At 42.9% G+C, this 22,917-nt stretch overlaps 1 protein-coding gene across 3 annotated transcripts; it reads right to left on the reverse strand.

Annotated features, from left to right (window-relative positions):
• Positions 1-1,992: 1,992 nt before the first annotated feature.
• Positions 1,993-20,291, reverse strand: igf2bp3 (insulin-like growth factor 2 mRNA binding protein 3). Of its 3 annotated transcripts, XM_029443632.1 has the most exons (16): positions 19,491-20,291; positions 18,486-18,546; positions 12,919-12,967; positions 9,491-9,542; positions 9,182-9,245; positions 8,258-8,536; positions 7,546-7,680; positions 7,004-7,126; positions 6,678-6,813; positions 5,662-5,790; positions 5,395-5,463; positions 4,469-4,588; positions 4,240-4,314; positions 3,849-3,980; positions 3,584-3,697; positions 1,993-3,337 (listed from the first exon to the last, which is right to left on the reverse strand). In XM_029443632.1, the coding sequence occupies exons 1-16, from the start codon at positions 19,663-19,665 to the stop codon at positions 3,236-3,238; spliced, it is 1,815 nt and encodes a 604-aa protein (XP_029299492.1). In that variant the 5' UTR covers positions 19,666-20,291; the 3' UTR covers positions 1,993-3,235. The 3 variants fall into 3 exon arrangements, with proteins under 3 accessions (XP_029299492.1, XP_029299494.1, XP_029299493.1); XM_029443634.1 differs by lacking the exon at positions 5,395-5,463 and having other exon boundaries at positions 19,491-20,289; XM_029443633.1 differs by lacking the exon at positions 5,395-5,463 and having other exon boundaries at positions 4,469-4,591; positions 19,491-20,289.
• Positions 20,292-22,917: the final 2,626 nt, after the last annotated feature.

Genomic DNA, 22,917 nt, shown 5'->3' on the forward strand with positions numbered 1-22,917 from the left:
TGCGATAAAGTATACTATGAGTAGTATGTGGTATATTGTATGCCACTAGTATGTAGTGGGAATTTTTTTAGATGGCTATTTATTCCACAACATGAACCCTCAAGGTAATTGTAGCAAGTTTTAATAATATAACATTAAAAACTTTACACTATTAAGTCTTCACAACAATACTTCTTAACCGAGAAGGAACCGATCCAAACTTTACAAGAAAGAAAGTTTGGGTGCCCGTTAAGTGTGTGATTTCTGCTTCCATCTAAGTAGTCTTAATGGTTTAAAACAAGTTACCAGAATACATTTAATCCAGTAGATTTCTTGCATTATCAATTAAAAAACACAATTTAATATTTTTATTTATTTTTTATTCAGAGGCATTTGACAAGTGGAGCTGTGTGTGAAGGGGGGGGGGGGGGGGGGGGGTGAAGGGGCACAAGCATGGTTGCAGAGAGGAAAAGGGAATATCATGCTGAAGTTAGATCATTTTTCCAAAAAAACTCAGAGACCCAGTCCCTCGTATCTGTCTCATACCAAGATGTTCCACGTCACACAGCCAAGAAATGCTAACAGAAGAAAATGGCTACCAAATCAGCGAGTGAGCGTAGCATCTGTGAAAGACAAAAAAAAAGGGAAAAAAGACAGGACTTATCTATTTTTGAAGTCTTACAAGTCAGAAACAAAAAAAGGAAGGCCCTTTCTCTATTTTTTTAACTGTATTTTCTCATTTTAACTATTGAATGCAAAATCAAATGTGTGATTTGACCTTTTTCACAAAAAACCCAAGCAAAAGTTCAAATACATGTAAGCCACACCACCAAAAATAGAAAGCAGAAAGAAATAAACATCGGTTGAGGATTTCAATTAAGCCAAAAAAAAAAAAAAAAAAAACACAAAACACCGGCAAAGAAAAATATTTTTGATCATTTTCGATTATTCTCTCAAATTCTAAAGAGTACATGATTTTAGTTTAAGTTTTCATTCATATCTGGGGAAGCATGGGGAGGCATAAAGGAGGGGGGGGGGCTAAATTCTAACAAATAGAATGCCTCTACTTCAAATACGTGTCTAAAGAGGTAGATCAAAACAAACTGCGGAGGTGGGGAAAGGGATGTAAGGGTGGTTTGGCAGGAAGGAAGCAGGGAGTTGGGAGGTGTCGGGGATATTTTTTAAGTATCACTTGTGCCCCTCAGTTAAGCGTGGTGTTAGGATGGCGCGCCCATGTAGAAAGAAGTGTTGGGGGAACTGAGGTATCAGTGCGCGCTGGCGCTCAGTGGGGGCGGGGTTGGGGTGCCTCAACAACCCCCCACCCCCACCCCCTCAGCTGAGGTAGACGGCGTTCTACTGTGGAAGCATGGATACACTCGAGCACTTTCACCACAATCGACATATTTACATTCGGCATGAAGAGACAAATGAAATAAAATTGTATAATAAGTTTTGGATTCCTTTCCTCTTTTCTTACCCCCCAAATCGGGGTTCATTCAGTATTTTGTGTGCCTTTCCTGGCTCGTTTTTCCCTGTTTGAACAACACATTGAAACATCAAGTTACATTTGTGAGTTACAGAGAATGTCTTGTTTAAATCAATTTCCTATAGCGCAAAAAAATAAAATAATGCATCCATCAGTGTGACTCCCCCTACCCTCACCATGCAGTGAACGACGTTAACATTGACTTGATGGCCTGGCTACAAGGGCCACTGCGAACTGACAAAGCTTGCTCTATGAAAAAAGAAAAACCTAGTCTGGCTTGGACCTTGCTAAGACACCAACTTCAAGAAGGTGGCAGATGGCCTGGGAACAGAACAGACAAAAAAAACAGACGCTCTGCTGACTGTAGGGCAGCTAGAGAGTGGACCGTTGCAGTCCACACTGCACTGCCCTGACCACAGCCCTCCAAGGAAGGCAAAAAGGATTTTTTTTTGACAAATTAAAGTACCAATTACCATTGCTGCAATTATGTACGGTTGGCATTATTTGCATGTCTTAGTTGTTTTGTACTTTTTTTTTTTTTTTTTTTTTTTTCAGAAGATGGTGGACCCTCAGGGGAAAAACTGAGGCGATTTTCTCTCGATACTCCTGTCAGCCGCCAGCTGAGGGGGCGCCAACTCTTGCTCCGGGGCTGCTATGTACAAATAGACTTTATGTACAGGGTCATCTTAAGTCACACATACACATGAACAATGCCACCTAAAGCACCAGAGTTGAAGGCAAGGTCAGTTGGCAGCTGACCAAATTTTAAATTTTCTTAAAAAAATAAAAATGTTCAAAGACTATCAGCTTTATAAAGTATACAAAATACCACAAAAGCAAAATAAAAAAAGAAAGGAACATTTTTTCATATATATAATCATTTTCTTTTCTCTTCTGAGGTACTAGATCCTGAGGTAGTTAAGTAAAATGCATATTAAATTGGTTTTCCTGGGCAGCAGCAGTTCGGCACCGTTTCCCTAAGTGTCAGTCGTGGCGCTGCCCTCACCTCTAAATATATATTCATCTATGTATATAGGTCTATCTATAAAATGCATCCAAATTTATAAAATGCCACTATCATTACAAGGGCAGGACGCCCAATATAATCCACCCTTTCAGGGGTCCTGTCCTGAAACAAGAATCTTTCCCCTAAACATGGCCCACCCAATCTGAGCCAACCCTCCCCCAAAATAAACCTCTCTGTTGGTCCAACCAGGACCTTGATAGCAATGCCTTTTCCTTTCCACAGAAAACTCATGAGAAAGCTTCATCAACCAATTAAACACTTTAAAAAAAAAAATGAAAGAAAAAAAAAACTAAATCTGAAGTCAACCAAAACATCTCGTCAGGTTTGAAGTACCACACCAAGGAGCGGATGGGAGGGGGATCCTTATTTCTTCTTTGTGTTTCTAGTGTAAAAAGGACAACTTTTTTTAACACACCCGTGGGGGGGGGAGGGGAGGAGGAGAGCGGTCGAGGGGTGCGTACGTGTGAGGGCAGGTGACGTTGTTGGGATGCCCTCAGAAGTACATTCTCACAGAGATGCAGAGGTGAGGAGGGCGGAGGTGTAGAGTCTTAATAGCCACACTTGAAAGTTCATCAAGACAGACAAGGAGGGGTGGATGTTTGGTTGGGTTTGGATAACCTTTGACCCCTGAGATGAGCATTACAACCCCTCGTCTTCTTCTCCCCCCTGGACTCTGCCGCATCTGTCCATCTGTCGAGTCTTCTGGCAGATTCAGTCACCGTTCCTGCAGGTCCGCTGGAGCTTTACTTCCTGCGGGGCAGTGGAGGTTGGGCTCCAGATGTGGGCTTAGGCTGCTGCTGCCTCCTCACCTGGGCCAGGATCTCCTGGATCTTTCTCTGAGCCAGCTAGATGACATAAGAACATGTTAAAATCATAGGACGAAGTAATCACATTTTCTTTTTTTTAAAGATCCGATTAGCCTCAAGTCTTATCGTCAGTGCGTGATATTCTCAGCAGGTACGGGACAACGGCTCACTCTCAAAGTAGTTTAATTCAAACAGAGCTGAAGGGAGGCGATTCCTTGTGTGCCTCTGGGGGATCCGAACTGGGGTAGTGTACTGTACATCTTTGATTCCTCTAGACAAACCCACCTGGCATGCAAAGAAGTGTCCAATGATCTTGACTATAACCTGGTCGTTCTCATCAGGTGTCTGGTCCCTGGGCACCACCACCTCAGCACAGGTCAGGTTCTGCAGCTCGTTCACCTGCAGCCACAAAGAGATAACATAATTGGATACAAACACCACTTTTTAAAGCTTCATTTTTCATTTGATGGAACAAACTTAAAATGTTGGTGCCAAGCTTTGCAAAGATTCTGGCTTGGGTTTGTCGAGTAAGAATATTTTTTTGTTTTACCGTTTTTCCACCCTTCCCGATGACTCGTCCAGCAGCAAAGGAAGGGACCTTGATGTGAGCCTCCAGCTTCACCTCTTCTTTGGGTCCAAAGAAATTCTCTTCCTTCAGTTTTCCAAAGATGCGACACTGAGCCTGTAGCCGGACAAGTTAAGAGTACACATTATTCATGGTGCTTTTCGTATATGTGAAATTCTTTTCAGAAAAAACCCACTTTCATACGGGCTGTTGAGAGCCACTAACGTACTAATAAAACGGGGTAAATTAAACATGAAAATTCTGCAAAATTAGTCGCCAAACAGCTGCTACCATCAAATTTAACTATTTGTCTCCGGTCGTTTATTTCCACCAACAATGTTTCACGTGCTTATCTGGCTGTGAAGATGTACACTACCTTAAACTGAGCCTCTGGCGTTCCAATGATGATGACAACCCGATGTATGGAGTCCTTTTCTTCTGCAGGGGCAATCTGAGGGCAGAGAGCCAGCATTTAAAAAAAAAACAGGGGGGGGGGGAAACAGCACTTACGCTTCCAACTCCTATCAGTAAAGGGTAGACAGCCGTTATAGGCACGTTACGTAATCATTGAGATTCCGAACTTCACTTCCTCTCCCGTCACTCACCTTGATTGAGGCTCCGGCAAAGTGTGAAAGCTGTTTGATGTGTTGACCCTGTTTTCCAATGATGGCTCCCACCGCAAGCGCAGGGATGAACAAGTGAACCGTCTCCGACTCTGGATGTCCCTGCTGGGTATAAACACTTTAGTACTGTATCCAACTGCACACCACTTGCTTCAGCCACCAATGCAAAAATGCAGACGGTGGATCTCCCAGAAGCTGTTCAGTTCTTTAAGCTCTCGCTCTACGGTTGTTACACCCAGTGGGCATGTATTCGCCCGTCTGCTGTTACTTTATTGCATGTTTTTATATATAGAACACTGATCTGTTATCAAAAGCCACAATCCAAATATGCCACATGCATAACATTAGTACCGCCATCTGAAAAACGTCAAAGTGGTGACTGGATATGAAGTTCAGGTTTCATTAAAGACTGTATTCACAGATACCTCATTACAAACGGCTACAGCACATCACTGGTGATTCAAGGTGTGTGATTGACTTCAGCTCTGGAAGGGGGGGTGGTTTTGCATCGTGCAGGAGGGACAACAAGCAGCACTGTTGAGTTTGGATCGAGCCCAATATTTCAGTCAATATGTCAGCTGAAGGTGCTCTAACAACTTGCTTTGGCAGCCTCTATGTCTGGAGGCGGGCCTTTGGAGCTGAGAATGTGCCATTTGAAAAACATTTACCTTCCTACGAAACAGCAAAAGCAGCATATTTTGCAGAAGCACTAAAACATCACTAGTAGCCAAACTACCGTTGCCCTGAAGGATTTATGTTTCCCTAAGCACACAGATTAGGGCTCTCTTTAAAAAAAAAAAAGGTCAAAGATCAAGGGGCAACAGAAGACGACATTTAAGGTAGCAAACCCTTCCTCCCTTATCCCGCAGCCACAAGCTGTGCAAAGCACTTTGGGACGGGGAACTTACAACAGAGGGCTGGCTGCTAGCAGACAGTATAGAAGCCCAAAATGGTCCCTCACCCCCATAAGGACTGCACTGAAGGAAAAAAAGAAACATGAGGCCAAGTTGCTAAAGACTAAATGTCTGTTTAAGTGAATTTTAGTTTTCACTACCCTTATCCAAAAATGTGCAGAATATTGAGTTTAAAAATCAAATAAAAACGCAGCCAGTCTTGGTTTCTAATGGTAGTGTACGGGGAAAACTACTGTGCTGATGTGACGAGGAGAAACTTACTCCATATCCTGATCCACCGTGGGCTCCAGGAGGTGGGAGACCAGACATGGAGGGACCCATGCCTGGGGCTCCACTGGGGAACAAACCCAAAGCGTTCAGATTCAAGCCTGGAATCAGGTTGGACTGGAGCTGTAGAGAAATGAGAACATTTCCATTAATGCAACACGCGTCACAGTTAATACGTTTTATTTTCCCCAGGTGCAGAACTCCCATCCCTTGTGATCATAGCAGACAATGTAAGGGTCAATTCCAACAGTCACGGACTTTGGGCCCAAGTCACCAATACCTTCTTACGTGTTCTCAAATTTGATCCTAATTAGCGATCCCCAGAAAAAGGGCACAAGACAGCAGGGCCGTGCACAGACATTGAAACACCCAGATGAATGTCTAAAGCGGGCAGGGCACCGGACCCCAAACGTAAAAAAAGAGAAAAGTATTAGTTCTGAACGCCTAATGAGCCGTCATATTTAGTAGCGTCAGTAGTGGATATAAAACAGCAAACAAATAAAAAGGAAGCCATTACCTGTTGATTAGAACAGATATTTAATGAATGAATATTGAGTAATGAATCTGACAGCTTCGATATATTTACTTGACAGTTTCAAATGCTTTTTAAACTACAGTCCATTCTAAATACAGTACTGTATACGAGTATTTAAATTATGCACAATACAGTCATTTAAATGTGGTTTACTGTAGTTCAAATTATAGTTTAAAACACTTTGGTTCCACGTATTTTGCACAAACATGTCGGCACTCAAATGTCCACACGTGTGCGTAGTTTCTGTTCAAACAAATCCAAGGAGGAAATGTAAGGAGATTCTGACATCCACCTATTCTCAGTTTTCACAAAGAAATCTCTTAACGGTTGGAGAATGGTTCTGGTTTCCTGTTTTAATGTAAACTTGGTGACGGTGATCATCTACTGGAGCAGACCGTCAACTTCACTTTCCAAGCAATTGGTCAAATGGATGGAAAGCATTTCAACCCATTCCTTATTGAATAAAAATGCTTACGTTCATAGCAGCCATGTCACTCTCATACGATTCCCTGATCTTCTTCATCACCTCCCCCTCAGCTTTGGCGCACGCCTCGACGGTGCCGTTCACCGTTATGGTCCGCTCCGGGTTGTAGACAGTCAAGTCGAGGAGACTGGACAGAACAATGGGAGGGAAGGGGAGATGCGTAAAGATGAGTAAAGGTTCTGACACCAAAGGATATACGACAACATTAAAAATGCATGCCATGCTAAGTGGCATTTTTATGAATGGGCTGCAGAGACTACAAATATGTCAATAAAAAAAACTCCCAGTGAACTCCCAAGTGCACCAAACAGTCTTACGCTGAGATTGTGATCTTGGTCCCCGTGTCCTGCTCAATTTTCTTCAGGTTGCGTCCTTCCTTTCCAATTAATCTTCCTACGAAGTTGTTGTGTGCGAGTATCTTCAGTGGGATGGCCTCAGTACTGCACAAGACAGATGGCATGTTTAGTTAAAAATGCTAAAGAGAACCTACAAAAACATTCTACAGTTGTGAGCAGTCAGTATCTTATCAAGTATATTTTATACTCTATATACACACACACGCACACACACACACACACACACACACACACACGCTGTACAAGCAACATTTTCTTAGCTAACAACATCTATCCCTCAACATCTGCCAATTCTGAACAAACAATGTTTGACTGGATTGTAACGTGAGGGAAACAAATGAGCTTACACATTTTAATTGAGACGATTATATCACTGGAAATCTGTTTACACCAAAATGACAACTTCTGGTCTTTCAGAAGTTTATAAGTGACGCACAAAATTGTAAGAACAAAGTTGAACGCAGCCAAATATTCAGACTCATTTTGTTCGGGTGCAAACTCACAACTTTGTGTCGATGGCTTCCTTCTGCATTATCTCCATGATGGTCGTACAAGCGTTCGAACAGCCTTCAGGAGTGGAGTGAATTGTGATGGGCTTCTCTGCTGCACCTGCATTTTCTTTTCTATGGATGTCAATCCTGGAATAAAAAAGGCAAGGCAAATGTAAAAAAAAAACATGATACTTAGCCAGTAAAGATCTGAGAACTCGGCTGATGTTAACCCTTCTTCTGGTCCAAGTGAGGACTCGAGCAGCAGTGCTTGCATGGAATCATAGTCACCAGTTGATATGTTTTTAAATGTGCCATCTGCATAATTGTAGTCAAATATGTTGTTGTTGTCATAACCTGCGCTAGTGGGAGCATGTAGACGTTGAAAAGAAGGAGGCCCGAGAATGGCGCCTTGGGGGACTCCACGTCATTTGTGTATGCTCAGATGTGCAATTACATGGATTATACTGCGGGAGTTTGTAAACAGATGTTTTGATACAGTTTTGCTGTTAAACGTGACTCCCCATTTACTACATTTTTGTATTCTTGGTTCACAGTGAAAAACATGCCAGAAAAGCAAAGCTCTCTTCATGAAGTCAAGGTAACACTAGGTGAATAATTTATATACAAATCATCATTCTGGGGGTGAAGCACTCCTTTAATGCTGGATGTCAAAGGTACAGAACTGACACAGCTTCAGCATAATTCCTGACATCTGCGTACGTACTTTGAGTGAGTCTGTTTGGTGATGTTGCGGATAGTGGCGCCTTCCTTGCCGATAATTGCCCCTACAAACTGCGTGGGAACCAGAATGCGCAGCGGGATGTCCGACTGCATTTTGGGTCGGGCACCTAGACCTGGAGAGCCAGAACGAGGGGTTCCACGGGCATTAAAACCTCTCCTGCCCCCCGCTGAAGGCCCCTCTGCAGCGGCCGTCTCATCTGGGATATACGACACTTTCAAAGCATAGTTCTCCATCATAGATCCATTCAGCTTCTCCATCGCCCTGGAGAGCATAAAGAGATGTTAGACTCAAAGCTGAGCAGGTATGATTCAACACACAGGAAGGCTTTTAGAAAGCAGTCGTGTAGCGAAATGCTCCGATAAGCTTAACTACCAAACATTTCTGTAGATGCATCTCCTTAGAAATGGGACATTAAAACTAAATAAAGAGGCTTTCGTCCAAATTGAAAACAGTTTATGTCTTAAATGTTGGGCACAAGGAGGAGGTAAGAGCTCCTCACAAGCCCAACATACTGAGTGGCAGAGGCACAAGTTCTCGTGAGCTTTGTGAAATACACTCTCAAGACAGCATTCACACTTAATACACGTCAGCCTCAAGGATTTGTAGTGAACCAATCAATTATGCCTGGAGACTTCCACAACCACTTGTGCAGAGAGCAACATTGTAGTATGATGCACGTACACCAGGGGGCACTAGATGGCCAATTCTCGCACACAAAAACACGCACACACACACTTTTTGGAAGGAGAAAATCAGGTGCACGGCAAGAACACTAGACAGGAGGTTGATGTCATTTCCAACAGAGAATGCTGGGTAAAGTGAAAAACTTCAGCAGATCCATGTGAAAGGCATCAATACAGATGGAGGTTAATGATGTGAAAACGGTGCATGAATGCGTGTACTTACAGCCTGGCCTGGTCCTTGGCTGCATATCGAACGTTGACTACTGCAGTCTCTGTGTCAGTGTTTACTGTGGGAGAACGCAGAGGAGTCAATCCACACACGTTTACCAACACAGGCTACTTTAACATTGCAAATTAATTAAGAAATTACAATGTTGCATTTCTTTTTTTAATAAAGCGACTGAAACAAGTAGTGTAGTTGCAATAAAAAATAAATTAAAAACACAGCACACAACTTCTGAAAGCAGTAGATATATATATAAAAAAAAAGAGAATTTGTGGAATTATCTTTCAAGGAAATTGCGACATTTACCTTGTTCACAGCTCTCTACTGTTCCATACTGAGCAAGCATACCATCCAAAACCTGGAAGAAAGAAAGAAAAGCCACAATTACTCAGACTTCAAAAAGGCTTTTGACCAGAACCTGTTCATGAGCAGAAGCTCATCTGTGGGAACCAGCCCAGCTCGCTGCCAAGACACAGGCCATTAATTCTGAAGCCCAGAGTTCAATGTTGAGTTACGTGGATGAATGTGCTGCCTTCTTGTGAAAGCCTAAGTTTATGATTTCCCCCTGAGGGACCTTGCATGATGCTCCAGGTCAAGTCTTAATTTCTAAAGTTTGTATTCATTGTAAAAACCATTTCTAAAACATAATATTAAATGTTACATTCATAAGGAGCCTGCTATTCATCCAACACTATACAAGGTCGTTTCCCTTACACACACACACACACACCACTTTTTAAATATTGGCCAAATTAAATATATTTAAAGGAATCCCCAGCATGTTTAACAACGTTTTTTGTTTTTGTTTTTTTTAAATAAATGAAACATGTCTATTGAAAATGCATTCAACTGAAAGCAACACCGCACTGGCCACCTGCCCAAATCTGGAAACCACATGATTTAAAGTCATAGATCGTCATCAAATGTGAGCGAGAGGGGGAGCGAGGGTTCTAAGCTAGGCTAAGATATCCGACCATGCTCAGTTGAATCCAAGGCCACACCCCCAAGAGCTCAACCCCACTTTCTAGCCAACAAGGCTGCGTCTCTGCAACCCCCAACCCAACCAAACCACCAACCACTCCCAATCCCGCCTCCCTGCCATCTCTGCGGCCCATCATTGGCTGCTCCTGCGCCGATATCAGTTCCCTGAAGCCAAGAGTTTCTAGCTACTGGCTGGATGCTCGGCCTGTCCGTCTACCAAGCCCGGCCAATGGGAATCCAGGCCATTCAGGAAAGGGTGGGGTACATTCCAGCAGGAAGCAGTGGCTGGGGGAGGGGTACGAGTTCATGCTACACATTCTGTGAATCGGCGCACATGGAAGAGGAAACAGTCCAGGCCCACCCACCCACTACAGCTTGTGAACACGCCACTACTCTTCCCCACTATTCCCTCGCTGCAGGGCAACACGCACCATGACCCATTGTCTTATCTACCTGATAAGACACATACAAGGCCTTTGCATCAAATGATCCCATTCTTTTCCGTTTCCTCCATTCTTCCAACCCCTCCCCCGCTGAGGGGGAGAAACCACCATGTCACCTTTTGAGAAAGCAAACCGCTCGCTAGCTACATACTAGGAACATGGGGGGGGAGATCTGGAGCTGCAGTTGAGGGACATGCGTAGGCAAGGCGAGCCCACCATTACAAGACACAGAGCCCGTCCGTAGCCATTTGATCACACTGAGGGAATCAGGCTGAAATCTAACGCTTAACCTTACACATTTAGAACACTGAACAATTGTGCAATTCAATAAGCAAAGTCTTATAAGGCTTCCATAGTCTTTGTGGAGCAGAAAATTAAACTGAACACCACTACAAGCACACACACTTTGCCAGCTAAACCTCTGCAGAGGGAAGAGAAGAAAGGGAGTCACATAAAGCTGTGTTACTGCCACATGAGATTCCACATGGAGGTGAACACTGGGCTCTGGAGTTAGACACATTATTTTTGAAAACAAGATAGTGAAATTTGTCAGACAACTTCAAAAATGTTGAAGTGTACCTAGCAGATTAGTGTGTACTTAGTAGAATTTGTAGCTGATACTGAAAACCAAAAGCATTTTAAATTAAATGCTTATCACATGCAAAGAAGAAAAAATACACACACACACACACACACACACGTCTGTTGCTCAACACTTGTTTCTCTCACTAATGAGGCAGCGGCCTTGAAATTTGACCATGTTACAGCTCACATTTTCTATTGATATTATTCATTTTTACATGACATCCCTTTGCCTGTTATGGAAAAGAAAACAAGCGGATTGCATTTGAGATTTAACGCCGACCTTGAGCATCAGTTTTACTGTTTCAACTCACTTTAAATCCTCTGCTAGAAACTCGGCATAAGAACATTTGTGTAACTGAGGACAGTTTTGCACGATCAATTCAAATCATGGTTTTCTGATTCATTTGTCACAGAAAATGTGTGGGTGCATTTTTGCCTAAAATATCAAGGGTCATTTCCAGGCGTTATCAAAAACAGGAAAATCATTTGTGCAGTTAAAAAGTCAGCTGTGTTGGATAGCTGTGTGTGCAACCGTCTTTTTGGAAAAGACTCACAGCAAGTTGTGATTTTTTTCCTGTTGTGGGACCTTGTTTGTATATGAATGTGCTGGCAGACGCAACAAAATGGGCAGAAGAGAAACACTCGTTTCAGATTTATTGTGCCGTATAAAATTAAAATTGTACAAGTGCTTTTGTAGAGTTTATACCGTTGTATTTTAGTTGTCAAGTGTGTAAAGTAATCTGAGGTGATGGATTCTGTAATGTTAGTTTAACCACAAAAATGCCATGCAATACATTTTTGGACACTGAATTAGGATACAGTTGAATTTCTTATAGACTAAAATTATAAGCTTCAGACATTTAGAGTGTCTTGCATGGCCAGGGATTGGATTGAATTATTTTTTATTGAATCACTTAGTTTCCAAACGCATTGCACAAATGAAACACAAAAAAACTATAACACCCCAAAGTCCTCATTAACTAAATTGATTTTCAAAAAAAGAAATAAACCATGTAAAGATTAGCACACATGGGTTAGCCAGGGGGCCACATCATACCCCCCCTGTCGTGTGAACCGTTTCAAAACCCCTCAGAAAAACCCAGTTTATTTTTAATTCATTACCACAAGTTGTTTTTGTTGCAAGAAAAGGCACGGTGTGGAAAGGAATACTCTGTCAAACTAGCACATGTGAACAGTGTTGAAAGACACCGTGACAGAATAGTCGAGTTTGCCATTTTAAGATCCTGTGTAGCCCAGGAACAAATTTAAAAAAACAGTAAGCTTTAAAAACATGCCTAGAAGGAAGCCAACGCGTGTAGCAATATAATGCTATAAATATCATGCAACTGCCTAAAGTTTCCTTGTGTGCCTGATGCAGCCAAAATCACCTGAAGACCTTACTCTGTAAATTACTCCAATGTCTTCGTTTAGTAAAGCCAAACTTGTGCGTGTGTAACTAAATTGTAGAAAGAATGTAACCTTAAAATCTTTAGGAATGACCTGTGGTATTTGCAATCATTTGTGTTTTTATCAATCACAGTTTCACCCACTGGTTGGTGCGTAACTCTGGCCTGACCTTGTTCAAATTAATCAGGAAGTGCATGCTCAATTGAAACCCAAAATAAAAGGGGAGGCAAGGTGACTCCAGAGTCCACTAAATGAGCCCAGTTGGGCCGCCCGATGGTGCCCCGCCCTGGAAGCAGTTAGCAGCCTGTTAGCACTCACCTCCCACTGCATGTGAGGCGGGATGTTCCTGATCTGCATCTTACAGCTCCTGGAGAGACCGAGAGAGAACAAGGGAGGAAGATGGTGGGGGATGGATAAAGGAGGAGGGAGAGAAAAGAAATTGATCAAGAAGGTAGATAGGAAAAGAGATGGGAGAGAAAAGGGGAGTGACGGTTAGTAGCTGACAACACCAATGGACACACACACACAAAAAAAAAGGCATTTTAATTTAACAAAAACCGCTCTTCATTCCCTCTGCCATCTAGCGAGAGAGACCAGGGTGGAGAAGCTGCAGATAAGACTCCTGCTTTAATTCCATTCCCGGTGCACTGAGACACTGGGCAAAGCGTGAGAGGAAGTGATGGAGAAAAAGAGGGCAAAGGGGTGATTTGGAATCACCACTGGGTGGCCTCAATTGAGTCATGGGCGCTTAAAATTAAGCTAAAAACGCACCACGCCCTTTGTCCCAAATCACTCATTGTGTCACAGACTATGAAGAACGAGATAAAGAGACGCAGGACTTTAGCGGCATAAAGTAATCAAGAAGGGAGTAGAGAAAAAAAAAAAAAAAACACCCCACAGGATTGGAAAGGCGAAGATGCATCCGAGAGTCTTGTATACACCATTTGAGTCAAGCACATGCCCTGTAGCATTGCAAAGAGAGAGTCAGCCACTGCAGGGCTCAAGCCCACTCTTTAACTAAAACAGACACTTATTCAGGAGCATCCAGCTGTTGTGTCAGAAATGGAAGGGAGGGAGTGGTGCTGCAGGTGCCAAGCGGAAACCAAAAGTGAAACTCCGCAAGCCACGTCACACTAATAAGGAAGAATCTAAATTGCGTGCTTGTTCATAGAGTGTGTGTAGAGAGTGGAGACCAGCAGTTACAATGGTGCCGCTGTGCCCCGTCACCAGAAACAAACAGAAACCCTCGATTCATTCTTTAGCTTGAAGGTTCCCAAATCTAGTTACACTTTGTGTACAGCAGCATGAGTGTCCTGGCTATATGTAGAGGTCATGCAGACAAAGGAACTTGTGAATCAATGAGTCAGAGTTTCACAAGTGTTGGCATGCATGTGGACGCTGTATAAAGAAATGTGAGAAAAGCGCAGGCCACTCCAAAGTCCACTGCCTGTTGATACGCACAGATATAACTGAACAAAATGTACATATGGCCGGGAGCTGAAGCATGAACACACACAGTGGAATCACAAACCCTGACCCCCAACCCATTTCCACCCGGTACATATGCAGCTAATTTCAGTTATTGTGTGTAGACATCTTCAGTGTCAAAACTTTAAAAGATAATAAAAAAGTAGAAAGTTATACTACACAAGCACATCTCTTGTTCTTTCCCTGAAGCTTCGTCAAGCTGTTAAAAAGACATCTGAATGCAGCTCAACTACTTGTACAAGCTGCTCCACTGCTAGTTGTTTCCTAATCTGCTGTGTAGAAGCCAACATTTAACAACATGCAGCATTTATAAACTCACTTCACACCATGAACTCAAATTTAAAGGGTATGCAACAAAAAAAAAAAAGGCCTTTAAAAATGTTTTGTTTTAAAAATCACACACGAGCACATCTACGCAGGAAAGACGTACTGCACATGTGCAACGAGGGCCGCCGTAGTTGAAATTCCTCAGCTTAGCCACTACGACCTTAATCAAGCCAGCAGCAGTTTCAACAGCACATTTCATTTGAGACATTAGGAAATGACTTAATTCTAAAATGGGCAAATTGTAAAGAAAATTCCCAAATAACTTCCAAGAGGAATTTCAGCTCTTTCTGGCCCACTGTGCCATTCCTGGCTGGTCTGGCCCCCTCTCCCCACACATTCTGTGTGCTCTGCATTGCGGTGGGAACGCCATGCGAAATGTGCAAATGCACAGAGCACTTCCAGTCGGATTAACCTATAGCTCCACACACACACAGAAGAAGTCAGCCAGGGTATGGGGCGGGGTGGGGGTTGGGGGTAGTATACATTCCCTAGTCCAAGCCTTTGATTTGGGGAGGGGGAGGTGTGTGTTAGTGGGGTGTGGTGTGTGTTGTGTGTGTGTGTGTGTGTTGGGGGGGGGGGGAAATAGCCCTGTTTCAGGCAAGGGTAACAAGGGCCCTCTCTGCCCTGTGGGGGTGGGGCCCTGTTGCCATGGACACGGACAAGTCTACTGACAGGAACATGTAGAGCAGGGTTGGGAGGGGGAGGGAAGGAGGGGAGGGCCAGCAGTGACTAGGGTTGGCTCGTCATGTGATGGCCAGGAGGAGGCCGGGCTCCTTATTTACTTTTAAAAAATGGACCAATATTCTACATGTTCGCCGGCCAGCTGAGACCTACAGGCCTCCACCGTGGACATAATGCAGATAAGTGGGTGTACCAGACACGTATGCATCCATAAAGAACAAACACAGGATTCACCGTGAGACTGCAACACACCTGTAGTCATCTCCATTTCTTAAAATCATCCCCCCCCTCACTGAAGCGCTCAACACCATCAGGGACGATGTGGGACCTGTGCTCAATGCCCATCCACAGCATTGACTATTCAGTATGCAGAGGTTCTGAATGACTGAACACCACACAGTCTGGTTTCCGCTGCCCTCTCACAGGCCTTATATGCTCACCGACTGTGCACCCAATAAGCTAAATTCAACATTTGGATAGATTGCTTTGGAGTTCCCACAGAGAATTCCAATGAGTTGAATATCAACAGTTAGAAATTACTCAACTTGTGCAAACACCATTACACATTTGTGTCCAGCTACACAAAACACATGTTATATACATTTAAGAGAAAGTAAAAAATACAATGTCATTCTGATTTCAGCCAAGCAGGGGGAGGGTTTTTTTTTTTTTAAAGGAACCTTTTCTTACAGCCTGGGTAAAACAAGGGGCCACATTCATAATTCTCTGGCACCCCAAGTCTCCGTCCTAAATCCCCATTTTTGCAGGTGGGGCCCCACAGTGACCCCGTGACCCAGAATTCTTGTAATAAGAGCCAAGAGCCATTTCTACAAGCAGCACTGATACGATCTACACTATTGTCTCAATTTATAGAGGCTTTTTTAATGCTTAGTTTTCAAAGAAAAAAAGGGGGGGGGGGGGGGGTGGGGGGAAATGCAAAAGCGACTGAAACATTACACCACTGATTGAAAACAATTGCTACACACTGTAGGTTATAAAATAAATCATTAAGTTGTTCACCTATGGACACAGTATGTTTAACAACCGTTTCCCCTTCTTGCAGACACACAGCCACGCCATTTCCTTTCCTTCTACACGTGCATGTGGGGATGGGCAAGATACATTTATTTTTGTTTAATTTAAGGAGCATAATCTGACCTAGGAAGTCAAGGCAGAGTGTAAAAAAAGACACTGCTGCAACAGTTTGGCTTACACTTATACATTTAGTGAAAAATAAATAAAACTGGTCAATTAGCAACTTAGCAGAAATAAATGTGTGTGGCACTAACAAGCAATTCAATACACTTAGAAAAAGCTGGGTCAAAAGTGAAACTTAAAATGTCAGCTGTGGGACAATAAGGCTGTTTTAACTGAAATGTAAATACGCCTGTAAGATTTTGAATAATGCTTGGTTTAATATTGAACGATTTACATGTCTTCTTAGGAGTAAAAAATTAATAAATAAATACATGCTCAAGATATTGGCAAGAACGAGTGGGTGTCATCTTTAAAAAAAATAAAAGCCAAGCACAGCACATTTTCAGGCAGTTAAATGTAAATATCCATAAGAGCGCTGACATTTTTGTTAACTACATAATACTACTACTAACATAATGGACAATATTTTTTGGAATTAACTGAATTTTGTTGTGTTGTTCTGTTAATACCTAGAGTAGATTTCCTGGAGTCACTATTGAACACAGCAGCAGATGTTTTGCTAATGCACTGGACATCCTTTTAGTGGGCTTTTGTCCATGACAAATTCAGAGGAATGTACATCAAGATGTTTGATTACATGATGCATTTTTGCCAATGTGAAACGCCACACTGCAGAGCATGTTATCCTACACATTTCTATCTTTATGAGCCCCAAACGTAGCCACCCCACCTTGATCACTGTCTGCGGCAACACTTCCCCTTGCTGATGGGTTCAAAGGTTAAACCATGGTGATTGGACGAGCACCCAGTTAACATTTGCAGGTTGGAATGCAAAGAGGGGCCCCAGTGTACAAGTGTGTGTGTAGTCCAAACTCAGTATACTGTTCCCATTGACTACTGCTATGTTCCATGTTGTAAAGAGAGGGCACGTTTTACTCTGGTTTTTTTTAAAAGTGTGGCTGAAACTCAACTCTGTTGCTGCCATAGCCACCACAGCAGGCTGCACTAAAAAAAGACAAAGTCACCAGTTTTACGTGATCAGGAAAATTTGGAGGAAGGTCTCAAGATTTGATGCACAATTCCCCATGTAGCTCACCTGGTTTATTTACCCAAGACACAATTTAGACCAGAATCCTACCAAGCTGCCAGGGTAATACATTTCATGTAAAGTAAAAAATTAAAATATCTTGCTTGATCCTTCTAACCTCAACGCATTTTCTATGTCAATTTAGGACACGTAATATAGTCCAAAAGTATGCATGTTTCACCTCGACTTTGATTTCAAAACATGACTTTGCGTTACACAGGAGACCATTCAATTAAACTGTTTTAAACTAGAATGCATATTACGTGTAATACCGCTGCAAAACATAACACCAATTACCAAGCGGGAGCCATTTTAATTTAAATCAGAATGATTATGACCGAATTGCGTCACCACCAGAAAATACGCACACAATGCCAAAAAGAGCCCCAGTATATTACGTCCTCGGCACAGATTACGTAGACCCCACACAAACATATTTACTGTTCATTTTTTAGGAAATCATTCACAGAAACACGACTGACCAAGTGTGGCTACGGGGATCTAACTCTGAAACTAAGGTTTTCCGTGACTTGGGCCCCAAACCTCCCATTCCACTCGCGTTTGGGAGTCCATCTCATGCAACAGCAGCACAATGTGCAGAGGAGGGCGGAAACGTAGGGCAGGCAGGGAGAATGACGGGCAGATCCTTCTCAAATGGACGACTGCACAAGGCCTGTACGCCTCGAATACAGCCTGCACACATTTCGACCAAGTACACTCAGGCTTTTACTAATCGCCCTGAGGTTGGAGCTCAAATAATACCAAGTACTGAATGCTAAATACTATATGAGCGAGGGAGAAAATACATGCTGGCTAAACCTTAATGCACGACGGTTTTAGGAGCACCCCACAGTCATGGCGAGAGGAGGGAGTACACCACCATACGCCCCTTTCATTTGACCCCAGAGCATTCAGCAGGAGAAGCAAGAAAGAAAAAAGAGACACCTAATTTAACAAAAAATTAAAATACTGATTTAATGTTACAGCAACATAAACGCACAATTTTGGCAAACATCCCTTACAGGAAATAAAAGGCTTCTTGGAGAAAATAGTTAGGAGGAATTTAAAAGAAACTGCAGCTCTTACGAGTTGAATCAAGAAGCACTATATTCAGAACGTGTATACATATAATAACTCGACCTACCTTTGACGTTTAGGGACCGAGTGCTCCACTTCAAGAACTTTCCCATGAAGTTCAACTTTACCTTAAAAACAAACCAAAAAAAAACACAACTATTAGTGTCATTAATCATTTGACCTCCTTTACAAACAGGCCTCATTTCCTGCCTGTGGAAATGTATCCAGGGGGGTAATGTTTACTACTTATTGCGTAGTGGACTAAAATCTAAACAGGAATATGTACACAACGTCCTAGGTATTTTCAGAATAGTTTGATATTAGTAACACAAAATGCTTAAAAGTGTGCAAACCACTACGAGTACACAAATTAGCCAAGCATACGTAATAGTTTAGCTTAATTGTAACGTGAACCGTTATGTGCAGGCCTAGTTATATTTTTAACAAACAAACCATGGGACATGGTGAATAATATACAAAAGCAGATAGTCGTGTGGCTCAGTTAGTTGGCCTACATTTGACCAACACAATTAAACCACCTGGTGGGTCAGCATGGGCGAAATGGCTTCACAATGTAGCGAGTTGTGGCCACAGGAGAAGGCCTATAGTTTGGAACCTGGACGAGTGTGCAAGTTCAAATTGAAGCAGATAAAAAAGCAGCAACACACCACGTCCTCTGCTCATAATCGTGCCAAAGTGGGCTGTGTGATTAAGCCCACAATGAGGGTTCACTTCACGGCGTCCACAACCCGCTGCCTGCGCGCCCCAGTGCCCTGAACGCCACATAACAGGAAAGCCTTGGTATTTCTCATCCTCATGATTGTGTTTACTCGACCATTTTATCAAGCTACACTCAGTGAAATTACAATAGTACTATTTCACTCAAACAGTTGGCAGCTATTTTTCTGAGCCCAGTGTCAAAAGGCCAAGTAAAGGTTGTGTGAGAGAAAGAAATGCTTGGATACACCCCCACCCCACAGGACTCAAGTAAGGGCAATCTTCACACAATTGCAGCAGTTCGTGCGTCTTTCCAAATACCACTTTTTTTTTTTATTTAACCAAAATTTCTCACCTGAAAGAACATCGATGGCCTTCATTGCAGCTTTCTCGTCCGGGCAATCCACAAACGCATAGCCAGTTTTGACGAGAAACGGACTACTGTGCGGAATCTTCGACTGCTCAAAGATAGTTTCGAAGTCCTCCTCGCTCGCCTCAGCGCTCACGTTGCCAATGTATAGCTTATTCATGTTTTGCGCCGAAAGGGGACAATCTTTACGCTGAGGGAGAGATAGTTGTTTGCTCTCACGGATGTGCAGTGTTTGGAGTAGCCTAAATCGCAGTTACTACTACGGAGTGGCGGTGGCGTGCTCCCCGGTCGTTCAAGCCACAGATAGATTTAAACTGGCAGCCTCACAGTGCGTCTGCTCTCCCTCGCCCCTCTGTCTCTATCGCGCAATAAATAAATGCTCAATTATTAATCTCGTGTCTCCAAATGATGGCGGGTTGGGTAAAAAGGAGGAGAAACTACTTTGTGTCTTCCTCCAAACCCCTTGGCAAAGAGACAGAGAATGTCACACACGGTAAGGCTGGCGCCCGCCTCTGAGTCTAGAGCCTAGAATAAGAAGAAGAAGAAGAAGAAGAAGAAGGGGGTGAAAAAAAATCCTCCGCTATTCCGGCTTTTTTGAATGAGCCACGTGTTCAAACTACAAATCAGCCCACACGTGAGGAATCCCAATTGCTCAATTAAGTGTTTGGGATTGGGGAAAATTGCACGGGAATCTGGGGTGGGGACAGCAGAGGGGAGTGGAGAAATAAAGGAGGGGAAGAGTGGATTGGTGTTGGGAAAAAACCTGGCGAGCTATGTGCGTAAAGGGATTCCGTGAGAACCCAGTGTATCTTTACTAGAATCACATTCGTGTGCCTTTCTCTGCAAATCCTCGATTCTCATTGGTCGCGGGAGGAATAGTAAAACGGCAGTGCGCTCACTCACGCCCATAGCAGGAACGACGCTGATATTGCGGGGGCTTGTGCGCACGGCTGTGCTAAATAAATGCGCTGTGCTGATGACACAGGAGGAGGAAAAGGGGGTGGGACCATTCATAAATGATGTTGCACTATATTGTTAAATTGCATGCTGGACACATTTAATTTTAAGAAACTTTGACTAGGGAGGGCCCTGCGCCGCTCCCCGGGCCTCCGCGCAATATTGGAATGACACGTACTACTATCCACATGACGGCATCCATCTTCTCCAACTAGAGTGGAACCATGTCCTCCCTGATACACAACTCAAAGTCCAAAAACAGGTCTGATTTTTCCCGTGGTCACACAACATGGTATTGAGGGGGTGTCTTTGGGCGAGATGAGTGCTGCCACGCCATTTGTTTTGTTCAACTTTCAGACCATTTGGCTCAACGAGGAGGCGTTGGCCACGCGGGCCGAATACACATGGCGAATCCTCTCTGCTTTACCTCCGGCATGGATCTGCATTCACTGAGGGAGGGAGGGGTCTCTTACACTAAAGTGTCCCTAGCGTCCTATGTAACGTGACGCAAATAACGTAGCCCAATTGAATAACGAGTGGAATCCAAGTCTAAAATAGTACCCAAGTGTCAATAACATCTTTTGTAAATCATATACGAAGGCCGATAGTTTACACGTAGGTCACATATTTACAGGATTAATGTGTAGCTGAATCTATACCTGTTGATGGCACAAAGGTCTGTGAAAGCAGAACTTGGTCAAGTTTTGCAACAACAAAAACTCCAAAATTGAAATGTACTCAGTTTCGTGCTTATCAATTGATTTGTAATGGATGAAAGTGAAACAAAAAAACATAATTCTAATAGTGTCAGTTTCTTAAAGATCTGGTATCTATCTATATTCACTCAGCTGCCAGTTTATTAGGTACACAAATCTAAAACTAGTGCATTTTAATACAATCGTCCTGCAATAAATTGTACCTCATCATGTTCTGTTTTTGTTTGGTTAAAAAGACAATTCATTTGAATCAACACTTCTCCAAAACAATTCCCTCAGTGAATGCAGATCCAACACTGAGTGTGTCGATTTATACTTGGCAAATTCATAATATTAAAGTTCAAGTGTAATCCCAACATCTTCAGACTGAGTCTTTAGGCTACATAACAGCATATGTTACAGTACAAGCTCATTTCTAAAGTGTATTTTCCATCCGAGAGCTTTTTCTAGAATCATTTAATTTCTATAATTATGATTTCTCACACATGAGGTATGGATGACAAATTAAAAACTAATTATAAATTGTAGGCAGAAAATGAAAAGCTACATATTATTACTGTATTTATTGTCCTGTAAATGTTTTTCATTGCAACCTACATCATCTGCTAAGTAATTTATCCTTTAAACAGCTGGAGTCTGAAAAGTTGGTAAAACTGTATTTCACGAAGAAAAGAAAGTAAGTTTAGGTGGAAGTAACCTCCTCTGCAGCCTTGCAATTGTCAGTGCAAAGGGCTATGCTTTGAGCTGAAATGCTAGTACTGTGTCCCTGCAGTGTTTGCTAATGAATAGGCCTAGGTGTGCATGCTCATGTAAAGCAGGTTACAAAGGGAGTGTTGGTTTAGTGGGCCCTTCATCCACTAGCTCAGGCTGGGGCCATGGCTGTCCATGGCTGTCTCAGTCTCAGTGCTGCTGAACAAACACACAAAGCTCTCTGATTGGTCCGGAAGGCTGTCCAATCAGAGGGCTGCAGCCCCGCTCCGTACTACAGCTTCTGGCTCGGCCTCAACGCGCTCATTCATTGGCTCCTCGGCGCGACAATTCTATATGAATCAGGGCGCCAATTATGCATTACTCCCCATGTTTCCTCTGCTGGGCTTTGTCATAAACCATAAAGATATAACGAAAACACGAGCCAGTGGCCAAATCTGAGTTTTATAACTCTTCCCCACTTTTCATCAAGTTTAGGATGTGTTTACATTCACGGTGCCCTCATATAAATAGGCAAATGTAAACGGAATACAAAAAAAATGCACCTCCTGCTAACTTGTATTACTTTTATAATTTCTTTTTTAAAGCTTCATTTTATTCATTCTTTTAACTCAGTAGTTAGATCCATGTCCTTTCTGTGTGTACCAATATGAATATATATAATACACGGGCGCTTTCCGTCGTCCTAGTTAGGCGCATACAATTTTTTATAACCTAGTTTATTTGGCTTTAATGATTCCACGGCACATAAAGGAACGAAAAGCACAGCAAGAACTCGGTGCTCATGTGCTACTGCCTGATGCACAGCACCTTATAGATGATTTGTACGTATATAGGCTAGAGACAGCAGTCATGTGAATGCTCGCCTGACTGTGTCGGTTTAAATGAATTGATGCATGGCTGCAGCCTGTGTGTGTGTGTGTGTGTGTGTGTGTGTGTGTGTGTGTGTGTGTGTGTGTGTGTGTGTGTGTGTGTGTGTGTGTGTGTGTGTGTGTGGCTGCAGGCTCGGCAAGAGGAGTAGTGAATGTATC

Source organism: Cottoperca gobio, chromosome 11, assembly GCF_900634415.1.
Source record: "Cottoperca gobio chromosome 11, fCotGob3.1, whole genome shotgun sequence".
Taxonomy (NCBI): domain Eukaryota; kingdom Metazoa; phylum Chordata; class Actinopteri; order Perciformes; family Bovichtidae; genus Cottoperca; species Cottoperca gobio.